General features: G+C 45.6%; 1 protein-coding gene and 1 non-coding gene across 2 annotated transcripts; one reads left to right on the top strand and one right to left on the bottom strand.

Annotated features, from left to right (window-relative positions):
* The first annotated feature begins 260 nt into the window (after window positions 1-260).
* COX6B1 (cytochrome c oxidase subunit 6B1) lies at window positions 261-8,877 on the top strand. Its single transcript, XM_070772150.1, has 4 exons — window positions 261-417; window positions 1,978-2,094; window positions 3,403-3,503; window positions 8,686-8,877. Exons 2-4 carry the CDS (start codon window positions 1,989-1,991, stop codon window positions 8,737-8,739), a joined length of 261 nt encoding a protein of 86 aa, XP_070628251.1. The 5' UTR covers window positions 261-417; window positions 1,978-1,988; the 3' UTR covers window positions 8,740-8,877.
* Window positions 8,878-9,277: 400 nt separating this feature from the next.
* Window positions 9,278-9,349, bottom strand: TRNAT-UGU (transfer RNA threonine (anticodon UGU)). Its single transcript has one exon. It is a non-coding gene; the product is annotated as a tRNA-Thr (tRNA).
* Between the last annotated feature and the right edge of the window lie 8,848 nt (window positions 9,350-18,197).

The following is an 18,197-nucleotide window of genomic DNA, read 5'->3' on the forward strand; positions in this document are numbered from 1 at the left end:
CACGAATAGGAGCATTTCTGCTGGAATATTTTCCGCAGGACCACTCTCCAGCCAATTCCAGGACCCAGAACCCCTTTCTCCTAGCAAAGACAGAGAGCTGACCAGGTCGCGTCAATACCTTGGAACAGAGTCCACAGCTTGGAACAGCTCGGAAAGATACCTACCAAGTGCCACGCAAGCTTACGATTGGGCCGAGAATGAGAGGATGAACAGGCATTCGGCCCAATAGGAGGTTGGAATTCGCAAATATGGGCGTGGCCCGAACGGCTCCAGGGACGGCGCTGTGGCCGTGCGGAAGACTCCTCTGTGCGCGGCTCCGTCCCGCTTCCGGCCGATCTTTTTTCCGCTTCCGGTCCGGTACTGGCGTCTTTGCTGAGGGTCACATTGAGCTTCCAGCGACTTCAGGGGCATCTTTAGGTGAGTGTTGAGGGCTCGGGAACCTGGAACCCCATCTTGGAGGACTGAGGATCCCTACTGGAAAATGAAATGACGTTTCCATCCGGCGGTGGCCGACCTCCCGGAACCCTGGGGTCGTTTCAATTATTAGTCGTAACTGACGATTATTTGGTTCTTCTCGGATGCCTAGAACTTTCAAAGCGATTTATGTTGATTCGTTTAAGCTTCCCTCCAACTCTATGAGATAAGGCCTGTGATTATCTCTTTTAGCTAGGAGGCAACTGAGGCTTAGATACTACGCAGTTTAGCTAGCGATCAGGATTTGAAATCATTAGGACTGCATTGCTCTTAATCACCAGGCCGCAGGCATTTCTCTCCCCGGCCCCTGACCCCCGAAGCTTGGCTGGGCTGCAGCCTGGCTTCCTGGTGACTCCCCACCCCCACCCCCCGCCCCTTGCACGTTCGAGGGGCTGCAGCGTCATCCCCAGTCCACCCTTAATCCCGAAATCAGATGGAGATGGCTTTCAAAACAACTCTTCGGACCGTGTCTATGTCACCGCGTCTAGTGTTCCACATCCTCTGCTCCCGGAAAGACGCTACTCCGGTGCCCCAAATCCTCACCACTACCCTTGGTCGCTTGAATTTATTACTGGTCTACTTAACTTCTATGTAATACCACGACTCCTCGAATAATCTGGAATAGAGGCGGTGTCAGATTCCCTAATGAAAACCGTGTGTCACCTCATAAAAGATTATGGGACAGGTTTTTAACCCTAGGTCCACAGAATGGATGGAACTCAAGGGATGCTAGTGAATAGACGTAAATTTACATCTGTATTTTTGCCAGTTTCTCATTGATAATGTAGCATTTCCTTGGCTTGGGAATGGAGGCAATAGCGGTAGTATTTGGCATCATCAGCAGTGAAAATCACAGGTTATCATATCATATATCCATTATGTTTGCAGGTTTCACAGCATAACCCTTTTCAGGCATGATTATTTGAAACTGTGGTAGTTCATAAATCCTCAGCTACATGTAATTGGTTTTCTTTGTGATCCTGTGCCATTTTTAAATGCACTGAAACGTATTCGGAGAAAGGGTTCATTAGATTCCTGAGGACTTCATGGCACCAATAGAGATTAAGAACTTTTGCATTGTAGGTTATGTTAGTGATGGAGTGCACCTCCATCCCATGTGTGCTGTATGACCTTGGGAAGTTGCTTAAACACCCTGTCTCTTGTCTGTGAAGCAGTGATAATAGTTCCTGTCTTTTGGAATAGCTTTAGGAGTAAAGCTTCCTTGCCTATAGTAAGCACTCAGTGAATATCAACTAGTGTTATTTTGGCCTGTTTTTTTTAACCAAGGAGTTGTCTACCCCCACACAGCTTGCTGTGACTTCCATACCTGATGTGTTCTTGCCCAGCCCTTCACCTCTGTCTGTATGTTGAAAGGGAGGGGGTATTGGCTCATTCACACCCAGCCCATTCTTCTCTGTCAGGCCTCCACTGGGCCTGGGTGGGCTGACAGCCCCGTGTCTAGGCCCTCAGGACCTCTCCAGAATCCACTCTCTTTCCCTCCAGGAGTCAGCACTATGGCAGAAGACATCCAGGCCAAAATCAAGAACTACCAGACTGCTCCTTTTGACAGCCGCTTCCCCAACCAGAACCAGACCAGGAACTGCTGGCAGAACTACCTGGGTGAGCAGGACTTGGGGCGGAGGGGGGCAGTGTTGACCTTGCCCTGATCCCACACCTCATATCACTTACCTCTTGCCTCCTCATAGCCTCTTCTCTTTTATTCTGAACATCCTACTTCACGGGGCCCATGCCCCCATCACCACCTGTGTTCAAGATCTGACCTAGGATCACAAACTTTGGATCCCATAGTGATTTCCGCCCACCCCCCCCCAACAAGATATGTATATGTATGTCTGTCTGTCTGTATGGAATATAACATACTTATAGGAAGTACATAAACCATAATGTACAGCTAAATGAATAACTCTAAATTGAATCCTCCATGTGATTATAATCTGGATAGAAAACTGGATACTGTCAGTCCTCTGAGCTCCCCTGTCTGCTGCATGCCGTCTCTTGAAAGCAACACTCTGCTCTCCCCACTAGAGTTGTAATCGCACAGACTTAGGGCAGTCATGTTTTGGTTTTATCACCACTTTCAGGTTTGCTTCTTTGTGAACTTTATAAATACTGTGTGTTGTTTTATGCTTGGATTTCTTCATTCAGTAGTTATGAATAGTCTTCCATGCTGTGGCATATATTTTGCTCATTTTTATTTTGTACAGTTTTCCAACATTTCATTCATGAACAGTGGTGTGGTTTCCAGTTTAGGGCTCATATGAATGATGCTGCTATAATTGATGTAATTTGATGTCTTTGTGAATGCTTTCTGTCTTAGGGAGTGTGCCCAGGAGTGTAATACTTGGAATAATCTTTGAATTAATCTCCTCCTATTAAAAACTAGATTCTCCCCCTCCTTTCTCCTCTCCTGGATGCCAGCATCTTAGCATCAAGACCATCTTCCCCTTCCCTTGTCCTGGTTCTGGACTTCCATAATCCCCACACACACCTCTCAGGTTTCCCTGTTGTTCCTGACCTGGAAGTTCCAAGTTGAACAGTAGTTCTTTTTTCTTTTTTTCTTGGCTACTCTGGGTCTCCTTTGTGATGCACGGGCCAGGCTTCCTTGCCCTGTGGGATCTTAGTTCCTCCTCCAGGCCATGAACCCAGATCCCCTGTAATGAATGGAAGGCGGATTCTTAACACCAGGGAAGTCCCAGACAGTAGTTCTTTATGGATTGCAAAATAAGCTTAGTGTGGTGTGTCTAGCCCTTTTCAGTACTACCCTTGTAAGGATATACTTTCTTTGTGAAACTTGGGAGTGGGGGGGATTCGTGTAACTGGTTGTGAAGTAAAAAGTATCTCTGAGTTTGGATCAGAAATGTGTTCCAGCCCTTGGTGTGGGCTGACCCCGATCCCTTTTCTTCATAGACTTCCACCGCTGTGAGAAGGCAATGACCGCTAAAGGAGGTGACGTCTCCGTGTGTGAATGGTACCGGCGTGTGTACAAGTCCCTCTGCCCCATATCCTGGGTAGGTGCCTCCTGGGGCCCTTGGGATGCCAGGGTGGGGTGGGGTTTTTGCCAAAGGGCGTATGGTGACTTGGTGGGAGCTTCTCTGTGAGGGGCAGAGGGAGGACAAGGCTTCACACCGGCCATGGATGCACCTTTGCTTCTTTCTAGAATTGCCCGCCTTTCCTCCTTTTCACCAGGACTCTCAACCAGCCAGGCTCTCAGCCAAGGCAGCCAGATCCATCTCACCCAGGTGCTCTACGAGTACATGCCCTGTCCCTGTGGAGCTCATCTGCTTTTGGAGTCTTGTTCTTTCTTTATATGAACATTTCCAAGTGTGTATAAAAGTAGAATAATTCAGTCAGTTCAGTTGCTCAGTTGTGTCCGACATTTGCGACCCCATGAATTGCAGCATGCCAGGCCTCCCTGTCCATCATTAACTCCCAGAGTTCACGCAAACTCATGTGCATCAAGTCGGTGATGCCATCTAGCCATCTAATCCTCTGTCATCCTCTTCTCCTCCTGCCACCAATCCCTCCCAGCATCAGGGTCTTTTCCAGTGAGTCAGCTCTTCTCGTGAGGTGGCCAGAAAAGTACTGGAGTTTCAGCCTCAGCATCAGTTCTTGCAATGAACAACCATGACTGATCTCCTTTAGGATGGACTGGTTGGATCTCCTTGCTGTCCAAGGGACTCTCAAGAGTCTTCTCCAACACCACAGTTCAAAAGCATCAATTCTTCTGTGCTCAGCTTTCTTCACAGTCCAACTCTCACATCCACACATGACCACTGAAAAAAACCACAGCCTTGACTAGATGGACCTTTGTTGGCAGAGTAATATCTCTGCTTTTTAATATGCTATCTAGGTTGGTCATAACTTTCCTTCCAAGGAGTAAGCGTCTTTTAATTTCATGGCTGCAGTCACCATCTGCAGTGATTTTGGAGCCCAGAAAAATAAAGTCTGACACTGTTTCCACTGTTTCCCCATCCATTTCCCATGAAGTGGTGGGACCAGATGCCATGATCTTTGTTTTCTGAATGTTGAGCTTTAAGCCAACTTTTTCACTCTCCTCTTTCACTTTCATCAAGAGGCTTTTTAGTTCCTCTTCACTTTCTGCCATAAGGTTGATGTCATCTGCATATCTGAGGTTATTGATATTTCTCCCGGCAGTCTTGATTCCAGCTTGTACTTCTTCCAGCCCAGTATTTCTCGTGAATAATTAAGTGACCCCAAATATACCCATCACCCAAACTGAGTAGTTAGTTCAAGATTTCTCCATGTCTCCTCCATCTATCCCCACCCCCACCCTGTTTTCTTTGGCTGCCCTGGGTCTGTGTTGCAGCACACGGGCTCTTTGTTGTGACATGCGAGGGGACTTCTCTGGTTAGAGGGCACAGTCTTAGTTGTCCAACCAAAGATCAAACCTGAGTCCCCTGCACTGGAAGGCAGATTCTCAACCACGGGACCACTAGGGAAGTCCCATCTGTCCTTTTTGTTTGTTTCCTTGGCTGGAGTATTCTGAAGCAAACCCCAGATCTGTCATTTCACCCCTGCCTACTTCTGTGTGCATCTCTAAAACTAGGAATGCAGTGAGGCAGTCTTCTAGGCCTGATCCAACCAGACCTGTTGTTACTATTTGATACTCTGCCATACCCTCTTTTTTTTTTTTAGTAAAATATTACTTTATTTCATCAAGTTGAAGACCCCATTGACTACAGGAAACACTTAGAGATGTTTAAATCTTTTTTTATTTTGATGCTGGAAATGAATGTGACAAGCATGCTAATTTCAGAGATGTTAAAATGAAAAAATGTGTCTTAAAATCAGAATATGATATTATTACAAAACTAACAGTGCTCATTTTTAAAAACAAAACAAATATGAGCAATACAGTAAAATAAAAATTAGATCTACTTGCGTTCCTCAGTCCCCCTCTCCCCTTGCTGCTGCTGCTGCTAAGTCGCTTCAGTCGTGTCCGACTCTGTGCGACCCCGTAGACGGCAGCCCACCAGGCTCCCCATCCCTGGGACTCTCCAGGCAATAGCACTGGAGTGGGTTGCCATTTCCTTCTCCAGTGCATGAAAGTGAAAAGTGAAAGTGAAGTCACTCAGTCGTGTCCGACTCCTAGTGACCCCATGGACTGTAGCCCACCAGGCTCCTCCGTCCATGGGACTTTCTGGGCAAGAGTACTGGAGTAGGGTGCCATTGCCTTCTCCGCCCTCTCCCCTTAGGTAACAATTATTAGCAGATTCCTTTTTCTCTGTATACATTTATCATTCATAAGCCTATGGAACTTCTGTGTAAGTATGGATCATACTGTATAGTCTGTCCTATGTCGTGCTTTGACTTATCAACATGTCTTGAGCCTTTTTTTTTTTTTTAAGACATTGCGTATAGATCTACCTCATTTTTGTTTGTTTCTTTCCTTTTTTAAAATTTTTTGGCCATTCTGTATGGCATGTGGAATCTTAGTTTCCCAACCAGGGATCGAACCCTCACCCCCTGTAGTAGAAGCACAGAGTCTTAACCACTTGACTGCCAAGGAAGTTCTTAATATACAGATGGTTTTATTCAACTGGTCCCCTTTGATTATATTCCCATTTTTCAGTATTTTAAACATCCTTGATGTGCATCTCTGGGGCCTGTTTGTTGAGAACAGACTGCCTTAATTCACTTTTCCTCAACCTCTTTGGTACCTCACACCTCTCCAGCCACACACTTTTAAGTGCCTGTGCATACCCACTGCCCTTTGAGGATTTCTCCTTGTCCCTACATGATCTTGGGTACCATCCACCCTCCAGCCTCTGGGCCTGCATTGGATGGGTGCACACTGGCCCAGGTGCTAGGAAGTGTGCTTCTGGACTCAGTGCTGCCCCATACCCCAGTCCCTGGCACCAGGGCCTACCGTTACCTGGGGATCATCAGATTATGTGGTCCATCCCTTCAAGCACTCACTGTATCTGCCTTCTTAGCCCTTCTTAGGGCTGGATATGAACACATTTTTTTTTAACACACTCTTTATACCCAGCAGCCGTGACTTCTTTGTTCTAGAAATTGGTGACACAAAAATAACTGTTTTGTTAATGCTGTTTGTTTTTGTTTTTTATAAGAATGAAACCACTTCATAAAAACTTAAGAAATAGAGGAAGGGGAAAAAATTGTTCTTCATCCTCATGATCTGGCTCATCATAATGTAACATCTTCCAAGTGTTTCCTGTGTGTTTTTAAAAATTAGTCTCTAACCCCAAAATGTGTATTTGGAGAAGAATGGGGGTGAGAGTCCAGCACTTTTTCTGTATGAGCATTTAAAACATTTTTGCTTATCAGCTTTTCCCTTTTTCTCTTTTGCCACATCTTGAGGCTTTCAAGATCTTAGTTCCCCCGTCAGGGATTGAACCCCGGCCCCCACAGCAGTGAAAGCCCTGAATCCTAACCACAAGGCCACCAGGGAACTAACTGCCTTTTATTTTCCAGTGTTAAAACATCTGTAGTTTCTCCATGAAAAATTCAGTGGCTTTTTGGAAAGCTTCAAAACAAGTTTTTATAGTGCAGAAAGTGGGAATCTCCTAAGTCATCCCCTTTCTGAATCCAAAGTTAACTTCCCTTCGAAATTTGGTATAAATCTTCCACTTCCTTTTCTGTGTGCTAATGTTTGTATAGGTGTGGGTGTGTGTTTATATGCTTTTAAAATATAGTTATGGATCATACTTTAGATACTGTCTTATCTTTGGCTTTTTTACTTTGTTTTATTTTCATGTCAGTACAACCTGCTCGATTACTGGGTAGCCATTGTCTTTCATAGTTAAAAAATAGTTCCTTCCCCTTTAACTGGACTCAGTCTTTTTTCACTATTTTAAATGATACTGCGGTGTACAGTTCCACTACAGGAAATATTTTGCATCTCCTTTCTATGAAATGAGATTATTGAGCAAAGACTATTTTGCCAAAAGATCAGATCAGCCTGGTCCTTCAATATAAAAGAAAGTGGGCAGGGGTAGATAGTGCTCAGTGTTGGTGGTTCTGTAGACTGGTCCAGTCACATTTAAGGTCCGTCCTGAGGCAGGATCTTTCAAAATGAAAAAAATCATACTGCAGATATGGCCTTTTCACCTCTACACATCCTGTAAAAACGTGTACGAAGACATCCACTGCAGAGTGGTTTGTAATGGGGAACATTCGGAAACACGTTAAATAAATGGATATTCATCTTGATCTTCATGACAGAATACAGAAAGAGCTCTAAGACTCATGAAAAAAGCAAGTAGCATGACAGTTTAAGTACAGAGTATTTGTGATGCATGGTGTATGTGTGTGTAAATAAAACAGGCACTTACTGAAGGCACTTAAATGTTGTATTTTATGTCATAAAAGGGCAAACATGTTAAAAACAGATAGGTCCTTTTATCAGGATCATCATTTTACAGAATTGGAAATTGGAGCCCTGAAAGGTTCAGTGATTTGCCTGAGGAGATCACAGCTGGGAAGTGATGGAGTGAGGGTTCAGACTGTCTTCCTTGTCCATGCACTTATCCATTGCCTCTACTGTATCGCATGTGAGTGTGCATGTGTGTATAAAAATGTGCTTCTGATTGCCTGTAGGAGGGTTCACACGTTGCAGAGCATTAGTTCTAGGTAGTGTTAACAGTTTGCTGTGGGCCTTTCTGTTAGGTTTCATAGGTGTGCACACATACATGAGCAATAGTGGGATCATGCTGTATATCCAGTTTGGATCTTTTTGCACTTGATTGTATATCTTGGAGATGCATTCCTGCTGAAGTATAGATAGCCTCTTTCCCCCATCCCCTGCCCCACAGCTGCCCAGTATTCCTTCTTCCCTCTGTTCTGTCAAACATCATTGAGTGTTGACTTTGGGGTTCCTGAAGCAGGGCACACACAGTCACACTCCTGAAGCTCTGTACACACATCTCCCCATGGACAGCTCTGCTTTGAGTCTACCTGATATTCCTCTCCACCCACCTTCCACCTCCTCTCCCCTCAGTGCGTCAGCTCATTCAAGGCATTGATTTTTGTCCTTCTGGGTCAGTATTGGTCCCCTGGCTCCTGGAACAGCTGCCAGTATTGGCATATAGCAGGTACTGGGGTTCCTTGTTGACTGAACAGGTGGGCAGACTAAGGAAGGCAAAGAAGTCCGCCCATCTAGTTTCCCTGTGGAGGAAGGGAATAACACTGGCTGTCTATCTACAGGTGTCAACTTGGGACGATCGCCGGGCAGAAGGCACGTTTCCTGGGAAGATCTGAACTGGCTCCATCCCACCTCTTCTGTCCTCCGTCCTTCTCCCCAGGGTGGTGAAGGGGGACCGGGGTACATGGTGATCCCCACCCTGGGATCCTGACTCATGGTATAACTAATAATAAATGCTCGTTGGAAACGTGTAAGGCTGTGTATGTGTAAAAGAGCTGGACGATGGGGCCAGAAGCTGGGGCGGAATTAGTACCATGATCAGTAAAGGAGACTGAATTCAGGGTGGGGTTTTTTGTTTTTTATTTGTTTTTCTTTGAATAAATTTTGACCACCTCTTTACCAGACAATAGAGTAAATGATTATACAAAATAACTTCAAGTTACTGTATGTGCTAAAATTTATCCATACATTCTGCTTTGTTATCTGTACAATTTTTAAAACTTATATTTTGAATCACACGAAAATAGTATAATAAAAACTATCACTTAGCTCAACAGTGATCAACAAATGACCAATTAGTTTCATCTCAGCTGCTTCTCTTTACTAGGTTATTTTATTTAGTTATTCCCACGCCACCAGGTTGTGGGATCTTAGTTCCCCAACCAGGGATTGAACCTAGACCCTTGGCAATACAAGTACCAAGTCCTAACCCTGGACCATCAGGGAATTCCCTATCTAGATAATTTTAAAGCATATACTGGAGATCATATTTTATCTAGAAATATGGTACAGATTTATTTTAAACAATCATAATTACATCTAAAAACTAAGAAGTTAATATTGTCTAATAAGCAGTCTAACGTGCAATGTGTTAATTTCTCCCAGTTTTCTAGGCCTCCTGTATTGTGTTGATCATAGTGACGGTTGGAAGTCATGTAAGTAGACCAAGTTAAGAATTGTCCTTTCTTGACATCCCCAAAGGAATTGTCACACAACAGTACAAAATATCATCCGCTGCAAACTTGTCAATAGGGAATTCCTCAGACGGCGTGACAGCTAGCGTACCATGTTGTGGTCAGATTGGTGTTTTCTCAAGTCAGTCAGTTCAGTCACTCAGTTGTGTCCGGCTCTTTGTAACTCCATGGACTGCAGCACGCCAGGCTTCCCTGTCCATCACCAACTTCCAGAGCTTGCTCAAACTCATGTTCATCGAATTGGTGATGCCATCCAACCATCTCATCCTCTGTCGTCCCCTTTTCCTCCTGTCTTCAATCTTTCCCAGCATCAGGGTCTTCTCCAATGAGTCAGTTCTTCACGTCAGGTGGCTAAAGTATTGGAGTTTCAGCTTTAGCATCAGTCCTTCCAATTCAGGACTTCCAATTCAGGACTGATTTCCTTTAGGATGGACTGGTTGGATCTCTTTGCAGTCCAAGGGACTCACGAGTCTTCTCCAGTACTAGTTCAAAAGCATCAGTTCTTCGACACTCAGCTTTCTTTATAGTCCCAACTCTCACATCCATACATGACTACTGGAAAAACCATAGCTTTGACTAGATGGACCTTTGTCAGCCAAGTAATGGAGAAGGCAATGGCACCCCACTCCAGTACTCTTGCCTGGAAAATCCCATGGATGGAGGAGCCTGATGGGCTGTAGTCCATGGGGTCGATAAGAGTCGGACATGACTGAGCGACTTACCTTTCACTTTTCACTTTCATGCACTGGAGAAGGCAATGGCAACCCACTCCAGTGTTCTTGCCTGGAGAATCCCAGGGACGGGGGAGCCTGGTGGGCTGCTGTCTATGGGGTCGCACAGAGTCGGACACGACTGAAGCGACTTAGCAGTAGCAGCAGCCAAGTAATGTCTCTGCTTTTTAATATGCTGTCTAGGTTGGTCATAGCTTTTCTTCCAGAGAGGAAACGTTTAATTTCATGGCTGCAGTCACCATCAGCAGTGATTTTGGAGCCCAAGTCTGTCTCTGTTTCCATTGTTTTCCCCATCTATTTGCCATGAAGTGATGGGACCAACTGCCATGATCTTAGTTTTTTGAATGTTGAGTTTTAAGCCAGCTTTTTCAGTCTCCTCTTTTATCAAGAGGCTGTTTAGTTCTTCACTTTCTGCCATAAGTGTGGTGTCATCTGCATGTCTGAGGTTATTGATACTTCTCCCGGCAGTCTTGATTCCAGCTTGTGCTTCATCCAGCCCAGCATTTTGCTTGATGTACTCTGCGTATAAGTTAAATAAGCAGGGTGACAATAAATGGTTGTTTTACAAACTTATGTTCAAAAGAGCAGAGAGATGATTCTCATACTGAGGAACAATGGCCCTGTGAGAGTGCTCCTGAAACGGCCACCCATGAGGAGGGGCGGCTGTAAACCAATGGGCGTAGTGCGCACAGAGAAACTAGAAGCTTGTGGCATGTGTTGGGAATAGGAAAGAATGTAAACATGGTGAAATTTCAAATGAATACAGTCCAGTGAAAAACCAAGATGTAGGACTTCCCTTGACCCCACTCACCCAGTTCTGCCCAGAGGCTGCCACCATGAGCAGTTTCAGAGATTGCCCAGAGAAGCATCTAGAAACATAAATACGGGTTCTGTCTATAGTTGGTTTGATAAGGATAGACACAGCTCTGCATTTCCTCTTTGCTCTCCCACTGCGCATGTGCTCTAGCAGTTCCTACTGCACTGCTCTTGATTGTGACAGAACTGTGAGGTAACGAGGTCAACGCACTAGGCTGGCTCCAACCGCAAGGTCTGTGCACCCGCCCCTTGCTCTGTCTGCAGTGCTTTCCCACGAGCTAGCCACTCGGCTTGCTCCCTCCTGCATTCAGCTCTTCCCAGGTACCATGAAGTGAGCTCTTCCCTGACCACTCGACCTACCAGTTCACCTCCACGCAGAGAATTCCCTGGCAGTCCAGTGGTTAGGACTCCACACTGACTGCCAAGAGAATTGGGATCCCGCAAGAAGGGCCGAAAAAACAAAACACACACTTTGCAGCCCTCACCCCTTTCATTTCTTAAGCACTTACCACTAATATTCCCTACATTCTAGCCCTTGATAATCATCTCCCCACCACTAAAACGTAATTTGCACAAGGGCAAGGAATATGTATATTCTGTCTTCATCTTATTGCCCTGTTAGTGGGGGCCACTATTTGTCTCCTCTGGAAAGATCTGGCAGGTGACCTGTGGGATGGTACTATGGAGAACAGTTCCACCACGACAGCCTTGCACAGCACAGTACTGTTAACTTGAAAGCACAGTGTTGGACAGCAGACCTTTAGAATTTATTCATCTTGTATAACTGAAACTTTATATCCGTTGATTAGTAATTTCCCCATTTTCCTCATCATTCCCCATCCCCTGGCAATCACCATTCTACTCTCTGCTTTAATGAGTCTATTTTCCTCTTTTTTAAAAAAATATTTTTATTTATTTGGCGGTGTCAGGTCTTAGTCATAGCATGTGGGATCTACTTCCTTGACCAGGGATCAAACCCAGGGCCCCTGCACTGGGAGCATGGAGTCTTAGCTGTTAGGCCACCAGGGAAGTCCCTTCATTACCTGTGATAAGTGGAATTATACACTATTTGTTGTTCTGTGACTGGTTTATTTCATGCAGCACCGGGTCCTCTAGGTTCATCCGTGTTGTGTATTGCAGGATTTCCTGCCTTTCTAAGGCTGAAGGATATTCCATTGTATATATAGATCATGCTCCCTCTGTCAGGAATGTTCTTTTCTGCCTTTTACCTGCCAGCCCATCTCCTCCTCCAATGTCCCTTCCTCCAGGAAGCCTTCCTCTGCACCCTCGGCTAGGTTGGACACTTCCTTTGGGTTCACACATTCCCTTTGTTTTCCCCATGCGTCCTCCCTTGGTCACTCTGGCATCCCCTTGACCGTGCTGAGCTATCACTCTCTGGTGACTGTCTGTCCACACAACTCCCTCCACCCCCACCTGCCGCCAGCCCCTTCTTCCGTGAGCTTGTGAGGGCAGGGACAGAGCCATCGTGATCACCGCTGTGTTCCCAGCCTTGCCTCCCACAGAACTGGGAGAAAATTCAGTATGTGCATCAGATCCTTAATGCTTAGTTCAGGCCTGATCACATACTTGGTGCTTGATAAGTCTGAGAAAGAAAAAGGTCTTCCCTTAGTCCAGTGGCTAAGACTCCGAGCTCCCAATGCAAGGGGCCTGGGTTCAATCCCTGGTCAAGGAACTAGATCCCACATGCTGCAATGAAGAGTTTGCATGCTGTAACTAAAGATCCTACATGCTGCAACTAAGACCTTGCACAGCCAAGTAAATACATATTAAAAAAAAAAAGAAAAAGGCCTTTTGACCACCCTGCTCTCCTGCTTTCCTCCTTGCTTCACCACCTCACAGCACGTCCTAGTCTTCCCTGACTCCTCTCTCTATCCCTGCTTCCCTTCCTCTCTCCCCATCAAGCCACCCTTCACGCTGGCCCCATTCAGCTCTGAAGCTTCACTGTCTTGGGCGTAATGCCCATCTCTCGCACCCCTACCCGTGAATTTCAGGTCTTCCCTTGCTCAGCTGACCCAAAGAAGCACCTGAGATTTCAGCCTCTCTTTATCACCTTAGCACCCAAACTTCAGGTTTCAGAATGTTGCTAAGTCTGTGTACCTCTGTTCTGCCATTGATGGCGTTTTCCTATATCCTCTTTGATCATTTGGAAAGGAAATTTTAACCTATGACATATTCTTGCAAAAGAATGGATGAAGTAGAGCCACATAGTTCAGTTCAGTCGCTCAGTTGTGTCCAACTCTTTGCGACCCCATGAATCACAGCACGCCAGGCCTCCCTGTCCATCACCAACATATTAGGTGATGTATAAATCTCAAAAGCGTAATGCTGAGGTATAAAAAAAATCAATTGCCTGTAGCACAAGACACAATTTATTTAAAGTTTGCCCCCAAATCTAAAACTGTTCTATATACAGACAGAGAGAACAAATGCATGGACACCAACGTGGGGAAGGGGATTGGGGTGAATTGGCAGATTGGGATTGCTTATATACACTTATATACACTACTTGGAGAAGGAAATGGCAACCCACTCCAGTACTCTTGTCTGGAAAATTCCATGGATGAAGGAGCCTGGTAGGCTATATAGTCCATGGGGTTGCAAAGAGTTGGACACAACTGAGCAACTTCACTCACTCATATACACTACTGGGTATAAAATCACTAATGAGAAACCACTGTATAGCTCAGAGAACTCTACTCAGAGCTCTGTGGTGACCTAAATGGGAAGGAAATCCAAAACGGAGGGGATATATGTATACCTATAGCTGATTCACTTTGCTCCACAGCAGAAACTAACACATTGTTAAGTAACTATACTCCAGTAAAAATAAAGCTATTCTATACATCATTGATGAATACACGCATATATATTAAAAATGTGAAAGCATGCATAGGAGTAGAAACCCCAAACACTAACAAACATTTGAAAACATGCTCAAAATCCTCAGTCATAAAATGGAGTGAGAATGGAAATAACGGCATGTATCACTTTATAGCAAATTACTCTTGTCAAAAACTAGAAAGCTGAGTAATGTCAAGCGTGGATGGTGAGGGAAGGATACAAGAACCCTCATGAACTGTTGGGTGGAGTGTTAAAGGGGACAGCCATTGTGGAAAGCAAACTGCCGCATACATACCCAGGACCCAGAAATTCTGCTCCCTAAGAAAGAGACACAAGCATCTGTCTACAGGGCCACACATGAGGGTGCTCGTTGCCACATTATTTACACTGGGAATGGTGGAGGTGGTGGAGTTGGAAGTAGCCTGACTGTCCTCTCTGGGGAGGAGACAGTGAGCTGTGAGGGATGCACCAGAGGTGTCCCAAGCAACCATCAGAAGCCACGGACTCAATGAGCCCAGAGTAACAGTGATGGCCCTTAATAACACTAGTGCTCAGCAAGAAAAATAAGACTAGGATAAGCTATTAACACGATCATGGGGAGATAAATTAGAACAGACGTGCGCTGGACACAGTGGTGCTCATTTTACAAGAACTCCCTCAACAACAACAACAAATACTATATGAACATATTAGAATGTTTGTCAGTAGCAGGTGGGGCACCAAAAGAGACTGGGATATGGAGACTGAGGGAATACATAAAAATTTGTTGAATATTTGTTATTGGTCAGTTACATGTGTGATCCATTCATGTAGCCTGTTCTTGTTTCAGCTGAAGTGGTAGTGGTGGTTTAGTCAGTAAGTCATGTCCAACTCTTTTTGAACCCATGGGCTGTAGCCCACCAGGCTCCTCTGTCCATGGGATTCTCCAGGCAAGAATACTGGAGAGGGTTGACCTTTCCTCCTCCAAGGGATCTTCCTGACCCAGGGATGGAACCCCCATCTCCTGCAGAGCAGATGGGTTCTTTACCATCTGAGCCACTGGTGAAGGCCAGAATACATTAAATTTAAATCAAGAGATGTCTTGCGGGGGGATAATGAACTATAAACTGAGGGTGTGGGATTAACGCAATCCATGACACCTGCGATCTAAAAAGGAAGACAAGGGAAGGGATGTAGAGGAGGAGGAGTCCCAAATTTAGTAGTGAAGTTGTCTCTGGGCAGGAGGTGACTTCAAATGCCATCTGCGATGTGTGCACCTTAGAAAACCATCTGCAGGGAATACTGTAAAATAGACTTGACGAAGCTGGGAAGTGAGGATGTTGGTGTCAGTTACATGATCTCTCCGTTTTCTTCTATACTGAAATATTTATAATAAATTTGAGAAAACTTTCCTTTCACCACTGACCAGGGAAAACAAAACACATCAGAAAGACTGGTTAGAAGTGGCTCATTTTCATATAACTTTTATATCCTTTCGTGCCATTGCATTTTCTGTTCATGGAGCACCTAAAATTATCTTGTGTGCCTTCTTTGGGAAACACCACTTTTAACACGTCAAATATGTTTCTTTTGAAAGAATCTACCCTCTCTCATTTATTTTTGTCTGTGTTGAGTCTTCATTGCTATGAGTGGGGCTTTCTCTAGTTGTGGCGAGCAGGGGCTACTCTTCACTGCGGTGCGGGGGCTTCTCGTTATGGTGGCTCCTCTTGCTGCAGAGCACAGGATCTAGGCACACAGGCTTCAGTAGTTGTGTCTCGCAGGCTCTAGAGCACCGCCTCTAATAGGCTCTAGAGCACTAGCTTAGTTGCCGCAAGGCATGTGGAATCCTCCCAGAACAGAACCTGTGTCCCCTGCATTGGCAGGCAGATTCTTAACCCCTGGACCACTAGGGAATTCTTGATCTACCCTCTTTTGAAGGCATTGGAATAAAAAAATAAAAAAATAAAAACAGAAAAGTGCACTTATCATGAGGGTACTGCTTGATGAATTTTCAGTCTGAACACACTTGCATAACTGGTATCCAGATTCAGAAAGAGAAGTCCCTTTCCTGTCCCCTACAGTCACATCCCATGGGTAACCACTCCCTGACTTTTATCACTCTATTGCTTTTGCCTGTTCTAGAACTTCCTATCTAGAATCATATAGTGGTAGTCTTTCAAGTGTGGCTTTTTTCATTTAGAGTAATGCTTTTGAGATTTATCCCTGTGGTGGGATGTATCCATAATTCATTCCGTCTTGTTGAATAGTATCTGGTATATGCATGTACCATCATGGACTTATCCAGCCTCCTGTTAAGGGGCATTTGGGTGGTTTCCAATGTGGAATACATTCACAGCATCCAGTAGATGGAAGTGGCGAAATTCCCACGGACAAATGGCTGGATCGTGTGTAGGTGTATGTCATCTTAAGAAGATCTTGGCGCTGTGGTTTTTATCAGCATTCTGAACATCCGAGTAATTAGCACTTCAGATCTTCTTGCTTTGAAGACTAGCTTATATAATAATCAGAAAGAATAGTGAAAATTCAACCTTGACATCAAAACACACTGGGTTCTTGTTTCAGAAAATAGATCCCTTTTATGACAAATAACATGTTAATGCCCCCACTGACAACAACTTTTTGCTTTTATTAGACTTTATATAACATCCAATTACAGTTATGAACTATTTGAAAATAACATATTATCAGCATGGCCCTGTTATTTTGCAAGTTATTTTAGCTAAAACTTATAAAATGTATTTGACAGGTTATATACATAAATATTATTTTGATGTTCTCCTTAGTCCCTAATATAGATGTAAGTCATCAGAGAAAAACTATTTTAAATGTGAAGTGGATTGACTAAAAATCACGTTATCCATTTTGGCTGGAAAACATCTCTTGTGTCTTATACTAAGCTAGTATCTTTTTTTTTTTCCCAGCCGCAGCGCTTGTGGGATCTTGGTTCCACGTGCACGCGTGCTAAGTCTCTTTAGTCCTTTCCGACTTTGCGACCCCATGGACTGTAGGCCGCCAGGTTCCTCTGTCCATGGCATGCATTTTCCAGGCAAGAATACTGGAATAGGTTGCCATGATCTCCTGCGGGGTCTTCCTGACGCAGGAATTGAACCAGCAGTTCCTACATCTCCTGCATTGGCAGGAGGATTCTTTACCACTAGCGCCACCCCGAGATGCAAGCTGAACCCCGTGCATTGGAAGCCGTGGATTCTTAACCACCAGGGCAGTCCCACCAAGCCAGTATCTTGACGATGGAATTTTAAGTAGCGTTTGTGTGCCCATTTCGCACACACTCGGGGAGCCAAAACCCAGAGAGAAAATCCAGCAAACGCGCCAGCTCTCGGGGTTGAGAAGTTCTGGAGGACAGAGTCCAGGCCACCATTTTCGCCTGCGGAATGGGCCTGTGTGCCACTGGGGGGCGCCATCGGAGGGACCGCGGGCCTCTCTGGAACGCAGCTGGTGAGGCGCCTTCGACCGCTGCACACCTGGCGGGAAGACTTCCTTTGCAGACATCCCAGCCCTCAGTTCCCACCGCCGCCCAGGAAAGCGATATGGTGATACCCATTTTGCAGATGGGCAAATGCACACGCCAGGTCGCGCGGCACGGAGTAGGCGAAACTGGGTTCAGAACCTAGGTCTTTGATTCCGCAGACTGAAGACATTTCCAACCATGGCTCTTCCTCGCTGTGACCTTGCTTTGTCAGCGCGAGTGTGTGGTGATGGGGCGCGGGGGCGGGGGGTGGGGGGTGCTCCGACGAAGTCCATTCAGTATGCCTTCCCTTTTTCTTGCACACTCCTCTCCCCGCCTGCTCGTTGAACACTCGTCTCAAAATCCCGTCACACACACACATCTTCCAAACTCTCCCTCGGTCCCAGAGGGGAGCATCCCTTCCACTTGCCTCGTCTCCTCCCTCCTCCCGGCCTCGTCCAGCGGCCCTGGCAGGCCGGGGTCACTGCCCTGGAGAGGTGGAGCCAACCAGCCGCGGAGGCAGTTCTGGGATTCCGGACTCGCGTGTGGATTTCATTTGAATCTCTCCCCCTCCCAGGGAGGCTCTAGTCCTGCTGAGAGAAGTCGGGTGGTATCACTCGCCTTCCCTACCCTGTCCCCATCCCCACCCCCACAAGGGACTGAGAACCAGAGGCCACCGCATGTCACCCTGCCCATGTGGCCAGCATAATCTGGAATTTCAGGTC

Source organism: Bos indicus, chromosome 18 (assembly GCF_029378745.1).
Source record: "Bos indicus isolate NIAB-ARS_2022 breed Sahiwal x Tharparkar chromosome 18, NIAB-ARS_B.indTharparkar_mat_pri_1.0, whole genome shotgun sequence".
Taxonomy (NCBI): domain Eukaryota; kingdom Metazoa; phylum Chordata; class Mammalia; order Artiodactyla; family Bovidae; genus Bos; species Bos indicus.